At 43.4% G+C, this 19,137-nt stretch overlaps 1 protein-coding gene across 1 annotated transcript in view; it reads right to left on the reverse strand.

Annotated features, from left to right (window-relative positions):
* Positions 1–4,856: 4,856 nt before the first annotated feature.
* ITIH2 (inter-alpha-trypsin inhibitor heavy chain 2) overlaps positions 4,857–19,137 on the reverse strand; it is a 31,910-nt gene continuing 17,629 nt past the window's right edge. The window contains exons 13-21 of the mRNA XM_025264497.3: positions 18,008–18,193; positions 17,511–17,650; positions 14,894–15,063; positions 14,315–14,452; positions 9,549–9,662; positions 8,729–8,927; positions 7,578–7,750; positions 6,007–6,118; positions 4,857–5,063 (exon numbers count right to left, since the gene is read on the reverse strand). Of these exons, the coding sequence (XP_025120282.3) occupies positions 4,916–5,063; positions 6,007–6,118; positions 7,578–7,750; positions 8,729–8,927; positions 9,549–9,662; positions 14,315–14,452; positions 14,894–15,063; positions 17,511–17,650; positions 18,008–18,193 (1,380 nt within the window). The 3' untranslated portion in view covers positions 4,857–4,915. The remainder of the gene's footprint in view (positions 5,064–6,006; positions 6,119–7,577; positions 7,751–8,728; positions 8,928–9,548; positions 9,663–14,314; positions 14,453–14,893; positions 15,064–17,510; positions 17,651–18,007; positions 18,194–19,137) is intronic.

Here is a 19,137-nt window from a genome sequence, read left to right on the forward strand (position 1 = left end):
TGGAAAAGACTCTGATGCTGGGAGGGATTGGGGGCAGGAGGAGAAGGAGACGACAGAGGATGAGGTGGCTGGATGGCATCACTGACTCGATGGACGTGAGTCTGAGTGAACTCCGGGAGTTGGTGATGGACAGGGAGGCCTGGCATGCTGCGATTCATGGGGTTGCAAGGAGTCGGACATGACTGAGCGACTGAATTGAACTGAACTGAATGACATATGATGTTGAACATCTTTCTGTATGTTTATTTGCCATCTGTATGTCTCCTTTGGTGAGTTGTCTAGTCAAGTCTTCTGCCATTTTTAAATTGAGTCATTCACTTCCTTACTGTTGAGTTTCAAGAGTTCTTTGTATATTTTGGATGATAGTCTTATACCAGATATGTCTTTTTAAAGTACTTTCTCTCAGTTTTTGGCTTCTCAGTTTTTGGAAAGCTGTTCTTTTTCACAGGCTTACTTGAGGTCAGATAAAATTATTGGCATTGGTATCTTAGGAAACCTAATTCCTTGAGGTTTCTTCATTAGGAATGCCATTGGGTCCCATTGCTCTATTTGCTCATTTTCCCCTTACGTACTTCTTTTATTTTATTACTTATTTACTTTGCTTTTTTGTGTGTGCCCCGTGGCTTGTGGGATCTTAGTTCCCCAACCAGAGATGGAACCCGGGTCCCCTGCATTGGAAGAGCTGAGTCCTAACCACTGGGCCACTAAGGAAGTTTCCTCCCCTTATGTGCTTTTAACTGCCTATCAGTTTTTGCTGATATCTTTGAGTAAATTCATTCAACAAACATTTACTAAGTGCCTCTAGAAGTAAACCATTGCCATAAGTGCTGGAGATAAAAGGGTGAGAAGCAGGTATAGGCCCAAGGTGGGTGTAGCGTAGGAACTGACAGTGTTCAATGAATTGATACTCAAATGAAACGATTGGCTGACGGAAATGAGCTAATCAGGAATAGCTGCTTAAAAACCCACCCTGACTTTGCTGTCCCTCAGTGAGAAACCTATAACCGCTGCCAGCATACACCTCAGTTCCTACTCTGGTAAAATGGGGTCCCCGGATTCAAATATGGGGCAGCTTTCATTGTAAGGTCACCATTAGGTAGACTGAAGTGCCCCTGAAATGTTAACTGAGTAACTGAATCATTATGCCATTAAAGGAAGCATCCCTGATATTCCTTCCTCTTACAGTGGTTATTTCAGAAAAAGGTCACCCATGTAGTGGAGAAGGCAATGGCACCCCACTCCAGTACTCTTGCCTGGAAAATCCCATGGACGGCGGAGCCTGGTAAGCTGCAGTCCATGGGGTAGCTAAGAGTCGGACACGACTGAGCGACTTCCCTTTCACTTTTCACTTTCATGCATTGGAGGAGGAAATGGCAACCCACTCCAGTGTTCTTGCCTGGAGAATCCCAGGGACGGGGGAGCCTGGTGGGCTTCCGTCTGTGGGGTCGCACAGAGTCGGACACAACTACAGCACCCATATAGACTTTGCTGCTGCTGCTAAGTCGCTCCAGTCATGTCCGACTCTGTGCGACCCCACAGACGGCAGCCCACCAGGCCTCGCCGTCCCTGGGATTCTCCAGGCAAGAACACTGGAGTGGGTTGCCATTTCCTTCTCCAGTGCATGAAAGTGAAAAGTGAAAGTGAAGTCATTCAGTCGTGTCCGACTCTTAGCGACCCCATGGACTGCAGCCTACCAGGCTCCTCCGTCCATGGGATTTTCCAGGCAAGAGTACTGGAGTGGGGTGCCATCGCCTTCTCCACTGTAGACTTTGCCAGTGGGAAAAAATATTTGTTTTGTTTGTTTGTTTTTGGTGTTTTTTTGTTTGCCTGACCAGGAATCAAACCCAGGCCCCAGGAGACAAGTCTAAACCTCTGGACCACCATGGAATTCTCTGAAAAAGTGTTAAGGAAAGAATAAAAAATACTCTTACAGCATATAGGCATTTTTTGTGTATCTAGGCAGCCAGGTAAACTTCTACTTCGCTCTTACAGGGGTCTTTGAGGTCATTTATATGTCTTTCAGTTGGGATAAGGCTGAAGAGAAGATGCCCTTTATGGTATTAAGTGATCCTTTAAAGGAAATAGAAGGATTTGCATAAGACCTCATACCCTTAGGTACTAAAATAACTTACTGATTCATTGTTCATTTTTACTACACACTGAGACACTTTAATTCCCCTCCCCCCTTTTAAAAAGTTGTTTCTTTGGATTATCAATATTCCAACTCTAAGAAACCTTGTTTAATTTTCAGTAATTGAACAACCCAAACTTACGACAGGTATGATCTGAACCCAGTGTCCACTTTTTCTCAAAGGGTTTCGGTTCTGACAATAAGACATCAGTATCTAGTTGGTTTAATGGTAACTAGGTTGATACTTAGGAAAAGCATTGAAGACAGGCTACCTTTGTCTGAAAGATGAATAAATCTGACAAATACTAGCCCTGTATTGGGCTTCTCAGGTGGCACTAGTGGTCAAGAACCTGCCTGCCGATGCAGGAGATGCAAGAGACACAGGTTCAATCCCTAGGTTGGGAAGATCCCCTGGAGGAAAGCATGGCAACCCACTCCAGTATTCTGGCCTAGAGAATCTCATGGACAGATGAGCCTGGTGGGCTGCAGTTCATGAGGTCAGGAGGTGGACATAACAAGCAACGTGGCATGCACACACAGAGCCCTGTCGTGCCCTAGCTCTGTTGTGGTGGTTTAGTCGCTAAGTTGTGTCCAACTCTTGTGACCCCATAGGCTGTAGCCCGTCAGGCTCCTCTGTCCATGGGATTTCCCAGGCAAGAATTCTGGAGCGGGCTGCCATGCTCTCCTCCAGGGGATCTTCCTGACCTAGGGATCAAACCTGCATCTTCTGGATCACCTGCATTGGCAGGAAGATTCTTTACCACCAAGCCACATACAAAATTAAATATTGACCAGTTACCAATGGGTTCCAAGGTGCTTCAGTGAATAAACAAACATAGATAATTACCAAGTTGTTTTTCTTCATCGCTGAGCACAGTATACTTTCAGAGACTAGTCAAGAGGTAGTGACATAGTTCCTTTCTTTCCAACGATTCTCATTTATTTGGTTTCTTCATTTGAAATTCAAAACATGATTATAATTCAAAATTAATTATATAGAGAAGGCATTTTTCTAGTCTCAAGAGGGTCACATGAATAGTATTAATAAGATTATAGGCAATTAATTTTAAAATACCAGCTATTAATATAAGTTTTGATAACTTTTAAGTTTTTAATCACATGGGTTCAATTTTAAATCTAGTTTCTTTTGCTAGGACTGTGTTGCTAAATACACTGCATGTAAATTTATACCCCAAGATTTTCATAATTATTTGTAAAACTACTGAGCACATGTAAAATACTAGGACTAGAAGTAACCTTATGTAGCTAAAGTAGTGGTTTTAGAGCAAAAATGTTTTACAAAGTAGCCATGATAAGAACCCACTTTTGAAGTTTGTGTTGAATATTAGCATTTTAAGATTCATACTTTTGAAATGGAATGGAAAAGATGTAGTAGATTTTTTTTAAAAATCATAGGTGACCAATTTTTATAGACGAACTAAAAGGCAATGCTGTTTACCTCTTCAGCACTGAGGTTATCTTTAGGTTACAGAAATAATCACATACATTTCATATTTTGCAATTATGTCCAAAGATAATCACCTGCTTTCTCAAATACTGGTTTTGTATCTCCAAAAAGGTAGCTTTGTCTGCCTTCTAAAATGAAAACTGGTTTTTGTCAAATTATGCAGAGAAAGCTTCATAAAAATGTAGATTTAAATTTTTTTCTAAAGTGCAATTTTATCACTTTGGTCTTTGAACACATACCCATTTTCAGAATAGATTTAAAGGAAGATTATAAGCAAAGGAAAGTACAGAATAACTATAGATCAGACTTGGACCAGCCTCCATAATCACATGAGCCAATTCCTAATAACAGCTCTTCAAGTTGAGCCTTGAGCAACACGGGTATGAACTGCATGGATTTTTAAAAAACCAAATATAGTACTTACAATTTCAATTTACAGATCTTTAAATGAAGTAAGTCTGGGGAGAAGTTTGTGTCAGATTAGAGATCACACTACATGGAATCAAAAGAACTAGTGTTTGAGTCCTGGTTCATTCCAGACTGTTTCCATCTCCTGCCCTTGGGTGAGTCATTGGATGTCAATTCCTTTGTTTTTGAGACAGAGATAAAAGTTTGTAGGTTTTTGACTGTGGGATTTTGGCAGCCCCAAGCTCCACATTGTTCAAGGGCCAACTGTGTATGTATGTGTGTGTATAGTGTGTGTATATATGTATATATGATACAGCCATCCCACCAGTTCTCTTTCTCAGCAGAGCCCTGACTAATAGTCTTCCTGGACTAAAAAGGGTCTCTGAGGCCAGTACCAAGGAGGGAATTTTGATTAAGCATGATGAACCATCATAGGTATCTTAGCAAGGTTGGGTGACAGATAGATATATAGATAGATAGATATATATATTATTACAAAACAATTAAGGTGAGTGACTTCTTGTTCAAAGTTCACCAGATAACCTCATAATTGAACTTGCTGTGTAACTGACCACCTAAAAATATATTCAGTTGTAAAGCCGAGGACCTGACACTCAACCATAGTGACGTCCTCCCAGTAAATGCCGAACCCAGGACTCTGTCCAGATGGTGGCTTGACTCACCAAAGCAGCTTTCCTCTGCGCCTCAATTGACACAACTTTGCATCTGCAAACAGCAACATCCTAAAACTTCTTGGCAAAGTTATTTATTTTCTTCAGCTGTGTTAATAGGTTTTATCAACCACCTTGGTGTCTGGTAGGTTTTGATTACAAAGAATGACTACAAAGGTGGCAGGAAAAAAAAAAAAACTTTATTTTTTTACCGAGAATTTCCCCAGCTATAAACTTTTAAGGCCGTCTGAGGAAGCTATAGAGCTGAGGCACAAAGTAATCTTTGTAATGCCCGTCAATGAAGCCTTTCCCGCTGTTGTGCACAAACCAACAGGGAACATCCGTTCCAAACACTCGATCCGTCCGGTAGTCCTTCTGCAGGCCCCTGCAAGAGAGCGTGAGCGTGGTTAGGAAACAGACCAGGGCGGGGCCAGCCTGCACATCCAGAAAAGAGACAGGCTCTCCCTCTCTTTTTTCTGCCCCCTTTTAGCACCATCTCTGGGCTTCCCTGTTGGCTTGGTGGTAAAGAACCCACCTGCCAATGCAGGAGATACTGGAGACTCAGGTTCCATCCCTGGGTCGGAAAGATCCCAGGGAAATGGCAACCACTCCAATATCCCTGCCTGGAAAATTCCGTGGACAGAGGAGCCTGGCTGGCTACATCTATGGGGTCACAAAGAGTCGGACACACCTGAGTTCGCACGTAGCACTGTATCTGCTAACAACCCTCCCATCCCCATTCCCCAAGTTGTACAAAATAACAGAGTCTGGGACTTGGTTTAGAAAGAGAATAAGCAGTGTGTCCTTAGAAATTCAAATAACCTGTATAGAGATTGACCAATATAGTCCCAGGAAGGTAAGGAGTGCAAATTCACTTTCTTTTTTTCTCGTTTTGCACCTTCTACCTTGGCAGAGGGGAGGCCCAAGGATTCAGGGCCAGTCTTCTTTCTGGTCATGGGGCACACAGAGGGCAAGGAAGCAGTGAGAACTGGCTGGCGGCTGTGTTCTCAAGGTCAGTTAGGGCTGGTATAGTCTCTAGATTAGCTCAAAGCAAGGAAGAAGCTGCCAGATTTAGCAAATAAGAACCCAGGATGTTAGGGACTTCCCTCGTGCCCTCATGCAGGGGGCGCAGTTTCCATCCTGGTGAGGGAACTAAGACCCCGTGTGCTGTGGGGCATGGCCAAAAAAGGGATAAATATAAACAGGATGCCAGTTAAATTTGAATTTCAGATAAACACAACTAGTGTGTTTACCTTTTCCATTTTGCCCTATGAGTCCAATCCTCACAGAAGCCCCTTCTGATCCTGGAAGACGCATCTGAGACCTACCTGGTGACAACCAGCTTTTGTCCCTTCACCTCCATGCTTGCCTCTGGCTTCTCAGAGTCCTTTCCCGGTCGCTCGTTGAAGACATGAATCTTTGGCTCATTCATGAACTGGCCTATGAGACAAGGTCTAGATGTTTATTTACATGCAACTCAAGGGGCGACAAAAGGGCAAGCTGGTCACGTGATCCGAGCTGCATTGGGGTCCTTCTCAGACTTTCTGGGATAGAAAGATGTGTTGAGAGGAAAAAGATTCAGATGGAAAGGGGTGGGTCCTTCCTGAGGGCAGACCCATGCTGCTTACCTTGCTGTCATTAGACAATGAGGCTGATCAAATGGACCCTAAGTAAATGTGAATGTCCTGAAGGTGAGCACCTGAGAGCACTGCTCAAACTGAAAAAACAAAGTTGGTTCGTGATGCTATTTGTTGTTCAGTCACTCAGTCGTGTCCGACTCTGTGACCCCGTGGACTGCAGCACGCCAGGCCTCCCTGTCCCTCACTATCTCCTGGAGTTTGCTCATGTCCATGGAGCCGGTGATGCCATCCAACCATCTCCTCCTCTGACGCTCTCCTTTTCCTCTTGCCCTCAGTCCTTCCCGGCATCGGGGTCTTTTCCAATGAGTCAGCTCGCACCAGGTGGCCAAAGTAGCGATGCTACTATACGCTTAAATTGCCATAGTTCTTTACAAAGTAGGGAAGGTTTACCTGGAAGCCCTGTTCATTATCAGAGACTTCCTAAGCCAGTTCACTTCTCTTCAGTGAGAAAAAAATCTTCAGCATAAAACTTAAAGTGTGTTCATCTGTTCTCTTTATCTGCCCAGTGGTGATGAAAGCCCAGCCCTGGGAAAACCTTGTCTGGAGCAGCAAACACTCCTGCCTGTAGCATGACTGAGTCGCCCTGCACTGCTTTGTTAGAGGAATCATGTGTTTTATGTGTTTATCTTATGATGTTTGATATCTTAAAATTATATGTTTATCTTATGATGTTTGATATCTTAAACACTACACCTACCCCTCCCTGGGAAAGCCAACTATGAAAGATAACAAAGAACTCAGCCAGGAGCCCAGCTGGAATCTTCAAATGAACCGAGCCAGACCTCTTCTCTCTGGCCTGTGAGACCCAGAGGAATCATTCCTGGGCAAGGCACCACGCAAGGAAAGACGTCCTGTAGCTTAATGCCTGCTGCAGTTACCAAGCCAACTAACCCCACACCACCTGCTCTGTCTTGTCTCTGCCTCAGAGTAAAGGTCCTAGCCCAGACTTTGTTTCTGCTTCTGATTCCTGACCCAAATCTGGCTTTCTCCCCATGGCCCTGCATGGCAAGATGCACTTTGTATTTCTATGGAAACTGAACAGTAACATTACACTCTGTCAATGACACTGAACTCTTTCTGTGTCACTCAGGCACCTTCAGAAATTAAGACTCAGGTGCGAGTGTGGGTCCCCCTGAAGCCTCCACTCCACACCTGTCACTTTTCCACATTCTACCCAAACGTTCTAACCTTGAGGCAAAGTTGCTTAAGACCTAGGGCGGTCAGTCCCACACCAGCCAGACGGTCCAGGGACACTTTACCTATCAGCCCATGCACGTTAGGAGAAAACTTGTTTGTGGGGGGGATGTAGATCCCCAAAAAGTCGACATTGATCGGGTGCTTCTTCCAAACGCGATGAAGTAAAACAGAGAAGAACATCTCTTTATCCAGGGTGATAGTCACAGTTTTCTCTTTCTTCACAGAGACAAGCAGCCTAGTGGGAAGGCAAAAAGGAATTAATGACCCAACATTGTAAAACAATTATCCTACAATCCCTGGTTCCATCCTGGGTCGGGAAGATCCCCTGGAAAAGGAAATGTTCACACACTCCAGTATTCTTGCCTGGGGAATTCCATGGACAGAGGACCCTGGTAGGCTACAGTCCATGCGGTAGCAAAGAGTCAGACACAACGGAGCGACTTGCACTTCACTCAAAAATTTTAAAAAAGGAATGAATGTTTCTAGAACTGATTTGCTTTATTTTTTATTGTTTTTGTTTTTTTTTTTAAACACTAATATTTGGCTGCACTGGGTCTTAGTTACAGCTTGCAGGATCTGAGATCTCTGTTGTGGTATGTGGAATCTCTCAGTTGCCGCATGTAGCCTCTAGTTCCCCAACCAGGGATCGAACTCAACACCCCCTGCATGGGGAGTGTGAAGTCCCTAGAACTGACTCATTTATCAAATCATTCCCCTCCCACTCCTAACATGACTTCACTCTGCCCAGTACAACCCCCCATCCCCACCCCAGTTTTCTAAGAGCCTTAAAACGTTTTCATCACAGAATGTTGATGTATCTCCTAGCACTGGAATTCTGTCAGTGTATACGTTTCTGTATCAACAATGAACAGATACTCATGGGAAGATATTACTCTAAGACAACGACCCTGTGTTTCTGAGCACACTCTGACACGGCTGACTGGCTTTCAGCTGATGGCTTCATTCACTTGTCCAACATGTCCTTATTGAATCCCTACTGTGCACCAGGTGCTAGGCTATGAGACACTCGGTGACCAAAACACCCAGACTCTACTGCCAGGAGCAGGGGAAGGAAGGAACACAATTTTTTCTGAACCTCGACTTCCTCACATTTAAAATGATGATTTTTCGTTCTCTGTGTCACGGACGTCTGGCTTTGTTGATGGGATCATGGGTCGAGGTCACATCTGAATCTGGATGTAACAGTACTTGCCTCTGATTAAGCACGTGGGCCGTGTCAGACCAGGACAAGATGGATGTTCGGGAGCCCCCACTCAGGGAGATGGTCTCCGTGCTGATTTCTACCTTCACATCTTCACGTTGGAAATAAAATCCCAGTTTCCCAAAATAGGTGCTGAGTTTTTTATTCTTGGGCTTCTTGGCACCAACAAGCTGTCCGTTGACCAAAATCCCTGCAGGAAAAGACACAAGTTTTTTTCTGTCCCATGTGCTATTTCTTTTTTTTTTTTTGGCCCATGTGGGCACGATAACTCAAACTTATAAAACGTGACAACATGGGAAATTATTGTTTTATTTTGCTTCAGGATTTACACACCATTTTTCCTTTGTAATTTTCATTTTATAATTTTTTTATGGTTTAAATGAATTATATTACAAGTTCTGCTAGTTTATACTCAGTGTATTGTATCTATAATAGTTCAAACAAGAATATATTTAATTTCTTACTATCAGAGCTTGAAAAATATGCTGTGCTATACTCAGTCATGTCCAACTCTCTGCAACCCTATGGACTATAGCACTCCAGGATCCTCTGTCCGTGGAATTTTCCAGGCAAGAATACTGGAGTGAGTTACCATTTCCTCCTCTAGGGGATGTCCCTGACCCAGGGATCAAACCCGAGTCTCTTGCATTGGCAGATGGGTTCTTTACCACTGCACCACCCAGGAAGTCCTATATATAATATATAAAACATTTTTATTAAGGTGGGAAAGAAAGAAATCCAGATAAAAACAATAGGACAGAATGACTATGACCTAGTAGTCGAATTCAAATATAGTATATCTTAATCTTACCTAATTCTGGATCAGAAACAAGGTTGAGGATTTTTCCAGGTTCTGAGTCAATATTGAAGCAAATATTCTTTTGGCTTTTTGGCAGGTAGATGATGAAGTGTGGGTCATTTTCAACTGGAAAATATACAAAGAAAATGCAACTAAGCAAAATCATAGAAAAGATTATTTTGAACAGTATTTTATTGCCAAACATCTCACAAGAACAAATGTGTATTGGGCTCCTATTATATGCCAGGTACTCTTCCAGGCACCAGGGACCCAGGGTCCAAGCACTGTCCCCTCCTCATGGAGCTGCCATCAGGTTTTAGGTTATGTACAGAGTGGATACTCATTCTGTAGCCACGCCATATGTGCTTGGCTAGAGAGAAAAATGAATAAGAAAGACATAAGGGGGACTTTCCTGGTGATCCAGTGACTAAGACTCTGCCCTCCCAATGCAGGGGACCCGGGTTCTATCCTTGCTCAGGAAACTAGATTCCACATGCTGCAACTGAGACCCTGTACAGCCAAATAAATAAATAAAATATTTAAAAAGACATAAGGAAGAAGAAACCCAAGCACACACACATACACTATATATATTCTACATATATATGCATAGGAGAAGGAGGTGGCAGAGGATGAGATGGTTAGATAGCATCACCAACTCAACAGACATGAATTTAAGCAAACTCCAGGAGATAGTGAAGGACAGAGGAGCCTGGCAGGCTATAGTCCATGGGGCCACAAAGAGTTGGACATGACTTAGCAACTGAAGAGCAACATATGTGTGTATACACTGAACGTTTATATAGATAAAGTACCTGTATTTTTAAATAGTTTTACACAGTGCATACGGAGAAGGCAATGGCACCCCACTCCAATACTCTTGCCTGGAAAATCCCATGGATGGAGGAGCCTGGTGGGCTGCAGTCCATGGGGTCGCTAAGAGTCAGACACGACTGAGCGACTTCACTTCCACTTGTCACTTTCATGCATTGGAGAAGGAAATAGCAACCCACTCCAGTGTTCTTGCCTGGAGAATCCCAGGGACAGGGGAGCCTGGTGGGCTGCCGTCTATGGGGTCGCACAGAGTCGGACACGACTGAAGCGACTTAGCAGCAGCAGCACACAGTGCATAAAAATAAAAAAGACATTACCTGTCGGCATACAAATTAGTATTGATCAATTCCAAGAGCAATCAAGGATCAAGCTATTCCCAAGAAAGTACTCCTTTGTTACCAGACACCATTATTTTGGCTGATCTTTTTTGTTTGTTTAACCACTCAACAAATATTTAGTGAGAAAAAAACAAATTACGTGCAAAGCTTTGAATTAGGCAATGTGTGGTGTAGCTATAAAAGTCGTGGTCCCTACCTTCAAGAGAGGAACAATTTAATGGCATGACAAAGATTCTCTCTTTGAATAAACTCAGGTTTCCCTGAACTCTTCAAGTTCAACCTCAAATTCTGGACCTCTGTGTTCATCTCTGCATTGTCCAATTTTAGCAAAAATCCTACTAAGGAGGTTTAGCTAGAATCCTCCACCCTCCAAATCTGATCACCTTTGTATCTTCATCAGGTTCCTCCCCTCCTCTGTCCCCCACTAGGTGGGGTCTGATCACTCGGACTACCTTCAGCAAGAATCCTGCTGAAGTGAAGTGAAAGTCGCTCAGTGGTGTCTGACTCTTTGCAACCCCATGGACTATACAGTCCATGGAATTCTCTAGGCCAGAATACTGGAGTGGGTAGCCTTTCCCTTCTCCAGGGGATCTTCCCAACCCAAGGGTCAAACCCAGGTCTCCAGCATTGCAGGCAGATTCTTTACCAGCTGAGCCACAAGGGAAGCCCAAGAATACTGGAGTGGGTAGCCTATCCCTTCTCCAACAGATCTTCCTGACCCAGGAAATTGAACTGGCATCTTCTGCATTGCAGGCGGATTCTTTACCAACTGAGCTATCAGGGAGGCCCTGTTAGGTAAGTTTAACCAGACCTCCCCTTTCCCACTGATGCTTCCTCTTAGTAATCTTCCATCCACTGACCCCAGCCTGTTTTTGTGTATAAATGCCCACTTTCCCACGGTTTGTTCAGACTGAGTCCAATCTCCATACCCCAATGTAGTGGTACCTACATCCCCTTGAATAAAATCTTCCTTACCATGCTTTCACAAATGTCATGAATAATCTGTTTCCTTTAACAGAATATCATTTTTTCTTTCATGAAGGCAGAACCAAGCACTCATATGAGATGGAATAAAGTAAATGATATAAAAATGACCCAAGCACAACGCTCTGGGAATGAAGATGAAAGGATGATCAATTCCACTCAGGCAAGTGGAGAAGGACCTTATGAAAGGGTGGGTGGAGACTTCCCTGGTGGGTGAGTGGTTGAGAGTCTTTGCTTCCACTGCAGGGGGCGTGGATTTGATCCCTGGTTGGTGGCAGTGGGCGGGGGTACTAAGATCCTGCATACCATGGTGTGGCCAAAAAGAGAAAACAATTGAAAGAGTTGGCTTCTGAACTAAGTCTTGAAGGTAGGGGAAGACCAGTAGGTAAAAGACACGAGAGAGAGAGAGATTTTATCCTTGAGTGGACAGAATGGGGAAAGGTATGGCGGGAGAGAAGTTGATGATTTGTTTGGATAGTAACTCAAGGTACCTGGAAAATGGGTTTTTGATAAGACCAAGAATGTAGGTCATAGAGACCATGAACCGCCACGCTACAGAACAGACCTTTATTCTGTTGGGGAGCTTTTAAAGGTTTTGGAGAATAAATGTAATATGATTTGACCCCATTTAAGTGGGTTGGCTAAAACGTTCATTCAGGTGTTTTGTACGATATTACAGGAAAACCCAAACGAACTTTTTGGCCAACCCAATATTACAATTACTGGTCTCAGTATGAATTAAGTATCAGAAAGTACACACAGGAAGATCATTTACTAGCTAAGACAGCAGTCTTTCGAGCAAGAAATGTTAAATGCAGGAACTAGCTATGTGAATTGGTTTGGGGAGGGGTCGGGGGAGAAATTCAAGAGACATCTGGTAGAAGCCACAGTATCTGGTGACTGAGTGGAGAGGAGTAATTTCACACTGTCAGGCTTTGAGCCTCAGAACTGAAGGGACTGAAGAGGAAGGTCTGCATTAGGAGCTGCAGTGGTTGTGTTTGGAGAAGGCAATGGCAACCCACTCCAGTGTTCTTGCCTGGAGAATCCCAGGGACGGGGGAGCCTGGTGGGCTGCCGTCTATGGGGTCGCACAGAGTCGGACACGACTGAAGCGACTTAGCAGCAGCAGTAGTTGTGTTCTCCAGAATAAAATCAGAAGAGCAGGGTACCATCCAGTGAAAGGCCACTGTTTTCCAGATACTGTGACAGAGCTCTCTGCAAATATTAACTAAGACTCACTGTGGTCCTGCAGAGGACAAGTGACTTGCCCAAGGTCACAGAGTTAGTCAGTGGCACAGCTATGACTTAAAGCAGCACTGTCTGATTACAAACTGATTCTCCCAGCCACCCCGATGTGCTCCTTCAAGTGTGTATGGGAGCAAGACGTGCAGGGTCAACTCAAGCAGAGCACAGACAGAGTCTTGGCCTGCTCTGCACTCCTCACACCATCAAGCCCATGCTCTGTCGGCAGTAAACACTTGGTTAATTGATTTTGTGTAGGAGCTGGGCACAAGAGGGCATCATTAAAACACAGAACCAAGGTCCCTAGCTCTAGATTTTTAAACACTGAGCAAAACTAGAATTTTCAAATACACTTAAAATTGAGGAAGCAAATTAATAAACAGTCCTGCAAATAATGTGATGATAATGCAGTTTTATGGGCTTCTCAGGTGGCTTCCAGTAGCCATGTATGGATATGAGAGTTGGACTATAAAGAAAGCTGAGCGCTGAAGAATTGATGCTTTTGAACTGTGGCGTTGGAGAAGACTCTTGTGAGTCCCTTGGACTGCAAGAAGATCAAACCAGTCAATCCTAAAGGAGATCAGTCCTGAATATTCACTGGAAGGACTGATGTTGAAGCTGAAACTCCAATACTTTGGCCACCTGATGCGAAGAGCTGACTCATTTGAAAAGACTCTGATGCTGGGAAAGTTTGAAGGCAGGAGGAGAAGGGGAGTGATGGTTGGATGGCATCACCGACTCGATGGACATGAGTTTGGGTGAACTCCGGGAGTTGGTGATGGACAGGGAGGCCTGGCGTGCCGCAGTTCATAGGGTCGCAAAGAGTCGGACATGACTGAGCGACTGAACTGAACTGAACAGGTGGCTCAGTGGTAAAGAATGTGCCTGCCGATGGAGGAGAGGCAGGAGATGCAGGTTCCACCTCACAGTCAAGAAGATCCCCTGGAGAAGGAAATAGCAACCCCCTCCAGTATTCTTGCGTGGGAAATCCCATAGACAGAGGGGCCTGGCGGGTTATACTCCATGGGGCTGCAAACAGTGGACACGATTTAGCCACTAAACAGTAACAACAGTGCAATTCTACAGGAAATAACATTCAAGTATTTTTGATCCTAAGATGGATCATCTTTGATAATAACACCTGTTTATGGAGTGCTAGCTCTTTACAGATGGTTTCACATTTCACCAACAACCCAGTCATGTATAGAATCATGATGCCTGTTTTCCCAATAAAGGAAGTGATGTGCAGACTGTTAAGTAATGCACGTTCACGTGAGTGTCGTGAACAACCTCCAAAGAGAATGTCCTTTCCACGGATACCTGTCGGCCCTCCCCACACGAGAGGTGCCTTTGTTCCATCCCAGAGGGTTCATCCTCTTACCTCTCATCACATGTGGAGGAGGGGTTGACTCAAGCACCTGAGCGCCGACAGCAGGCATTGGGAGCCCTGGCGCTGGCGAAGGCTTGACCCAAGATGGGACTGAATTTGGGCTCACTTTGCTGCCGTGATACAGGGCGCCTGCGTGGAGAACACTGTATCCATTAGTTTCTGGGTTTACTTTTCCATAGAAGCTGCTTATAATTTTAAGAATCGGGTTTATGCTGACCAACACCAGCGATTCTCAGCTAGGTTTTTCTAGAATTATTTTTATTCCTGAGTTCTCTTTCAGCTCCATGTGTCATCATGAATGAAATTTGTTATCACTATTTAAAGAAGGTGAAGATTTTTTAATGTTGATTTAAACAATGTGTGAGGGGAATACACAGATTTTCAGAATTCCTTTGGAAGACAAGTGAGCAAACATGTTTGAAGATGGCAGCGAGAAACTGTCGCCGAGGTCAATTGGCAGGAAGGTCAGCTGGGGACACAGGACTGGGAAGAGAGAGGAGGGGATGGAGGACCTTGCTGCAGGATAAGAAAACCGACCGGAATACTTCTTGTCCAGGTAGGGAGACTCGCCTGAACAGCAGGAATGGTCCTGCGGAGGGGAGTCTGCCAGCATGCGTTCGTCCCCGGCCTCGTTCTCAATCACCATCGCCGTGAGGGGGGTCACTATGTGGTGATCCAGAGACATCTGCAGGATCGTCTTTGTAATTTTCCTTTTCATGGCAGCTGTAGGAGCCAGGCTCCTGTGTTCAGGAAACAGAGACATTGGACAGCATCACAAGACCGAACTCTGCCACTTCTGGGGTCAACGAGGACTCTGGGGGCCACGAGGGAAAACAGAACGAGCTGGCTTCGTGAAGCTTGGTATTTTACCTAGTTATGTACCCTTAAGGAATTTTTAAAAATTTCTTCTTTTATTTTTTAATTGGTGAAAAATTGCTTTACTATGCTGCATTTGTTACTGCATACAGCAATGAGAATCAGTCATAATGATATTAATATATATATATATATATATATATATATATATCCCCTACCTTTTGAGCCTCCCTCTTGGAACTTTTTAAACAGATTATGATTATTATTTTTTTTAGTGAAGTACAGTTGATTTACATTGTTATTTTCTTTTTTTGATGGATCTCAAATTTATTTTTATGAGTGTTCCTCATTGAATTAGCAATTACAACAAAAATATATGTTTTTTTTTTAATTAACAAGACTTGTCCTTATGACAGTCATTTTTTTTTTCTTTTTTGAGTTTTCTGGAAATTATTTATTTTTATTCTTTTTTTAAACATACTTTTTAACTGGCGTATGATTGCTTTATAATGTTGAATTAGTTTCTGCTGTACAGCAAAGTGATTCAGTTATACATACAAATATACATATATATGTATACATTCTTTTTTAAAATATTCTTTTCCATGATGGTTTATTGTAGGATCCTGAATATAGTTCTCTGCCACATACAGTCGGACCTTGTTGTTTATCCATTCTATATGGAACAGGTTGCATCTGCTAGCCCCCACCTCCCAAACTCCTCCTCCGTCCCCACCCCCTCAACCCCCCTTGGTAACCACACATCCAAGCAGACTATTTTTCAGAGCAGTTTTATACTCACAGTGAAACTGAGCAGAACGTAGAGATTTTATATTTACTCCCTGCCCGTCCCCCACCCAACAGCCTCCCCCTTCTCAGCATCTCCCATTAGAAGTGGTACATGTGTCAGATCGATACATCTACATCTACACGTCATCATCACCCAAAGTCCACTGCTGACATTAGGGTTCATGCTCGTGCTGTGCTTTCTGTGGGTTTGGACAAATGCATAACAACAGGTATCCATCATTACAGTGTCAAGCAGAGTAGTTTCAGTGTCCTAACCCTCCCAACCCCCATGCAACCTTCCTGCTCCCCACGTGCTGACAACCACTGATTTGTTTAAGGGATTGTTCTTTAAAAAAATCAATATTTAACTTCAGCACCAATTTGCTATATACCTTTAAATTACCCAGTTGCCTTTGTAAAGGGGAGGAGACATTGCTCACTCACTCTAAAGCCACAGCTTACAATCTTGTGTCTGTTTTATAATCTTACTGATATCAAGGATTTTCTGAATATGGTTATACAGCTATATTTCATTTTTCCCAACTCCATTCAGACCAGTATGCTCCCCCTTCCCAAGAATCTGATCAAATAGGTGGAGGGGACTGAGGAGCAGTCAGTTCCTCTCCAAAGACCGGCCCCAACCCCACCCCATAATCCTGATGGTGGTCAAAGAACCATACATTGCTCTAGAAACGTAGCTTTTGTATTGGAGCATTTAAACATCAATCAGCTGAGAAGCCAGAGATGAAACAGTATCTATAGGAAGCCCTCAGTTGATATCAGAATTGCATAACCTTAAATTTCTCTTTGGACATTAACTATTTTCAGGAGTGAATGCAAATGAATTCATGATCCCCACTGCAATGAGATGGATGAACCTCACAGACATCATATGGAGTGCAAAAAGCCAGAAACAAAAGAATACAGTTTGTATCATTATAAGAAATTTTGTCATAGACAATTAACAGTAACAGATGTCAGAAGAGTGATTTCTACTCAAGGCCAGAGGTAGGTCTTGAGTGTGAAGAAGAATGAAGACTTCAGAGATGAAAGAAGTGCTCTGGAGCTGGATCCAGTACTGATGACATGGGTGACGTAGTTAAAATTCATTAAACTGTACATTTAAAATGAATGCACATCACACGCTTCACTGTATGCTTGTTATCCATCAAGAAAAAAAGAGAGTGAACCCAGCTTTACTTAAAAGTGCTCGCATGCACGCATGCCAAGTTACTTCAGTCATGTCTGACTCTGTGACCCTGTGGACTGTAGCCTGCCAGTCCATGGGACTGTAGTCCTGCCAGTCCTCCTCTATCCATGGGATTCTCCAGGCAAAAATACTGGAGAGGGTTGCCAACCCAGAGATCGAACCCACATCTCTTATGTCTCCTGCATTTACACGTGAGTTCTTTACCACTGGTGCCATCTGGGAAGCCCCAAAAGTGCTTGAAAGCAGTGGAAATGAATACTCCAAACCCTGAAATAATTTGCTGCCTTTCTTGGTTCCAAACTCTTTTTGTCTGTGACGTCAAGTAACCTCAGCAAACCTTTTGCAAATCCCTGTGGCATATGGTCTTCTTACCGTTCAGCTAGAAGTTGGTTGATGGTCAGATAGGCCCACAATTTCTTGGTGAAATCAGGGTCTGCATGCTTGTCCTTGGATAGAAAATCCTCCAAGCCATCCATCTCGGCCAGGGTTTCCAAGACTAACTCTGCGTTGGCCTGGATGATGGAAGGACACCAGGGGAGTGGAATTGTAGTTAAGCAGTTCACGTTTTCTAAAGGGCCTACTGTGAGTGAGTCAGGCTAGCAGGCATTTGCAGGGGGATGCAGAATAATCCAAAAGAACACACAAGAGGAAGTCAGTGCCAACCTCTGGGGTCTGGGCTTGGGTTTCAGAAGAAAAAGGTAAGGATTTACACCATAGTTGGGAAGATGGCACAGGTGTTCTCAGGAACTTCCCTTTCACTTTTTGCTTTTATTCGACCTAAGTGATTCTCGGAATTCTGCTATCAACCTGTTAATATACAAGGTGTACCCAGGAGACAATTCACATTTTTAGAATTAAAGTAAAAGTACCGAAGTTGCAGTGACGATGCTCTGTAACTGCCCCAATTTCTCAGGGTCCACTTTTCCAGCCACCACGATTTCTGAGCCTCCAAAATAGTTATGGAAACTGTTCTGAGTGACGTCTGTGACTGATGTTTGGGGATAGTTAAACTGAACATTCCGGAGCAAGGGAGTTGAGACCTGGTTGTAGAATTTCTACAATTCATTAAAAAAAAAAAAAGAAAGAAACAGAGAAATCATTATTTCACACCACATTACAAATCTGAAGCATTTTTCTCTGAGGTTCTTCAAGTGCTTAGTATTCTTCCAAGATGTCTGTGGAAAGCTACGGAAAATTCTCAGTTGTTACACGAACTGAAATAGAGACAACCAGGGCTTGTGAAGAAGATTACAAGAGTTCAAGAGTCCAGCACTTTTTCTTTCTGTTATGATGAGCATGAAAAGCTCATGGACACTCATAATAAGTCCTCTGGGTGGATATCCCTAAATTAGAACCTGTCTCTTACCTGTTCCCAGGTTTATATACAGTACCTCCTATTGATACATGGTACTTGGTACCAACAGAGGGAAGGGTAAAATATATTCTTCTTCTCCTTAATCTTTTCTTGGTCCATTTAGTCAAAATAAACAAATGATGCATACATATCCTTTATATTTAAGGAAACAAACAGGCTACAGTTTGTTTTGTGTTGCATTAAAAAAAGTTGATTTCCAAAATGCCAATATACTTTTCCTTTTTTAAAAAAAAATTTTTCTTGGCATGTTGGCTAGTTCCCCAACTAGGGATTGAACTTGCACCCCTTTCATTGAAAGCACAGAGTCTTAAGCCCTGGACTACCAGGGAAGTCCCAGTGCCAATGTACTTTCAAGGAAGAATAGTTCCCGTGACAAGCAGCAGGACTGGAGAGATTCAAGAAACTTTGATGGTGCTTCCCAAGACCTGTTCAGGGACTAGGGACCTTTGTATCCATCAACCACTGCCTCTCATCTCACTGTTACTGCAGATATACAAGTGGGGGTGGGGCGCATGAGAAAGGGACTGAACACTAACATAGCTGAAATAATGACAGTTTTTACTTGAATTCAGCCATCTTCTTTTAGGCATCAGATATTGCTAGTTGAATGATTTCGAGTGAACA

This window comes from Bubalus bubalis, chromosome 14 (assembly GCF_019923935.1).
Source record: "Bubalus bubalis isolate 160015118507 breed Murrah chromosome 14, NDDB_SH_1, whole genome shotgun sequence".
Lineage (NCBI taxonomy): Eukaryota > Metazoa > Chordata > Mammalia > Artiodactyla > Bovidae > Bubalus > Bubalus bubalis.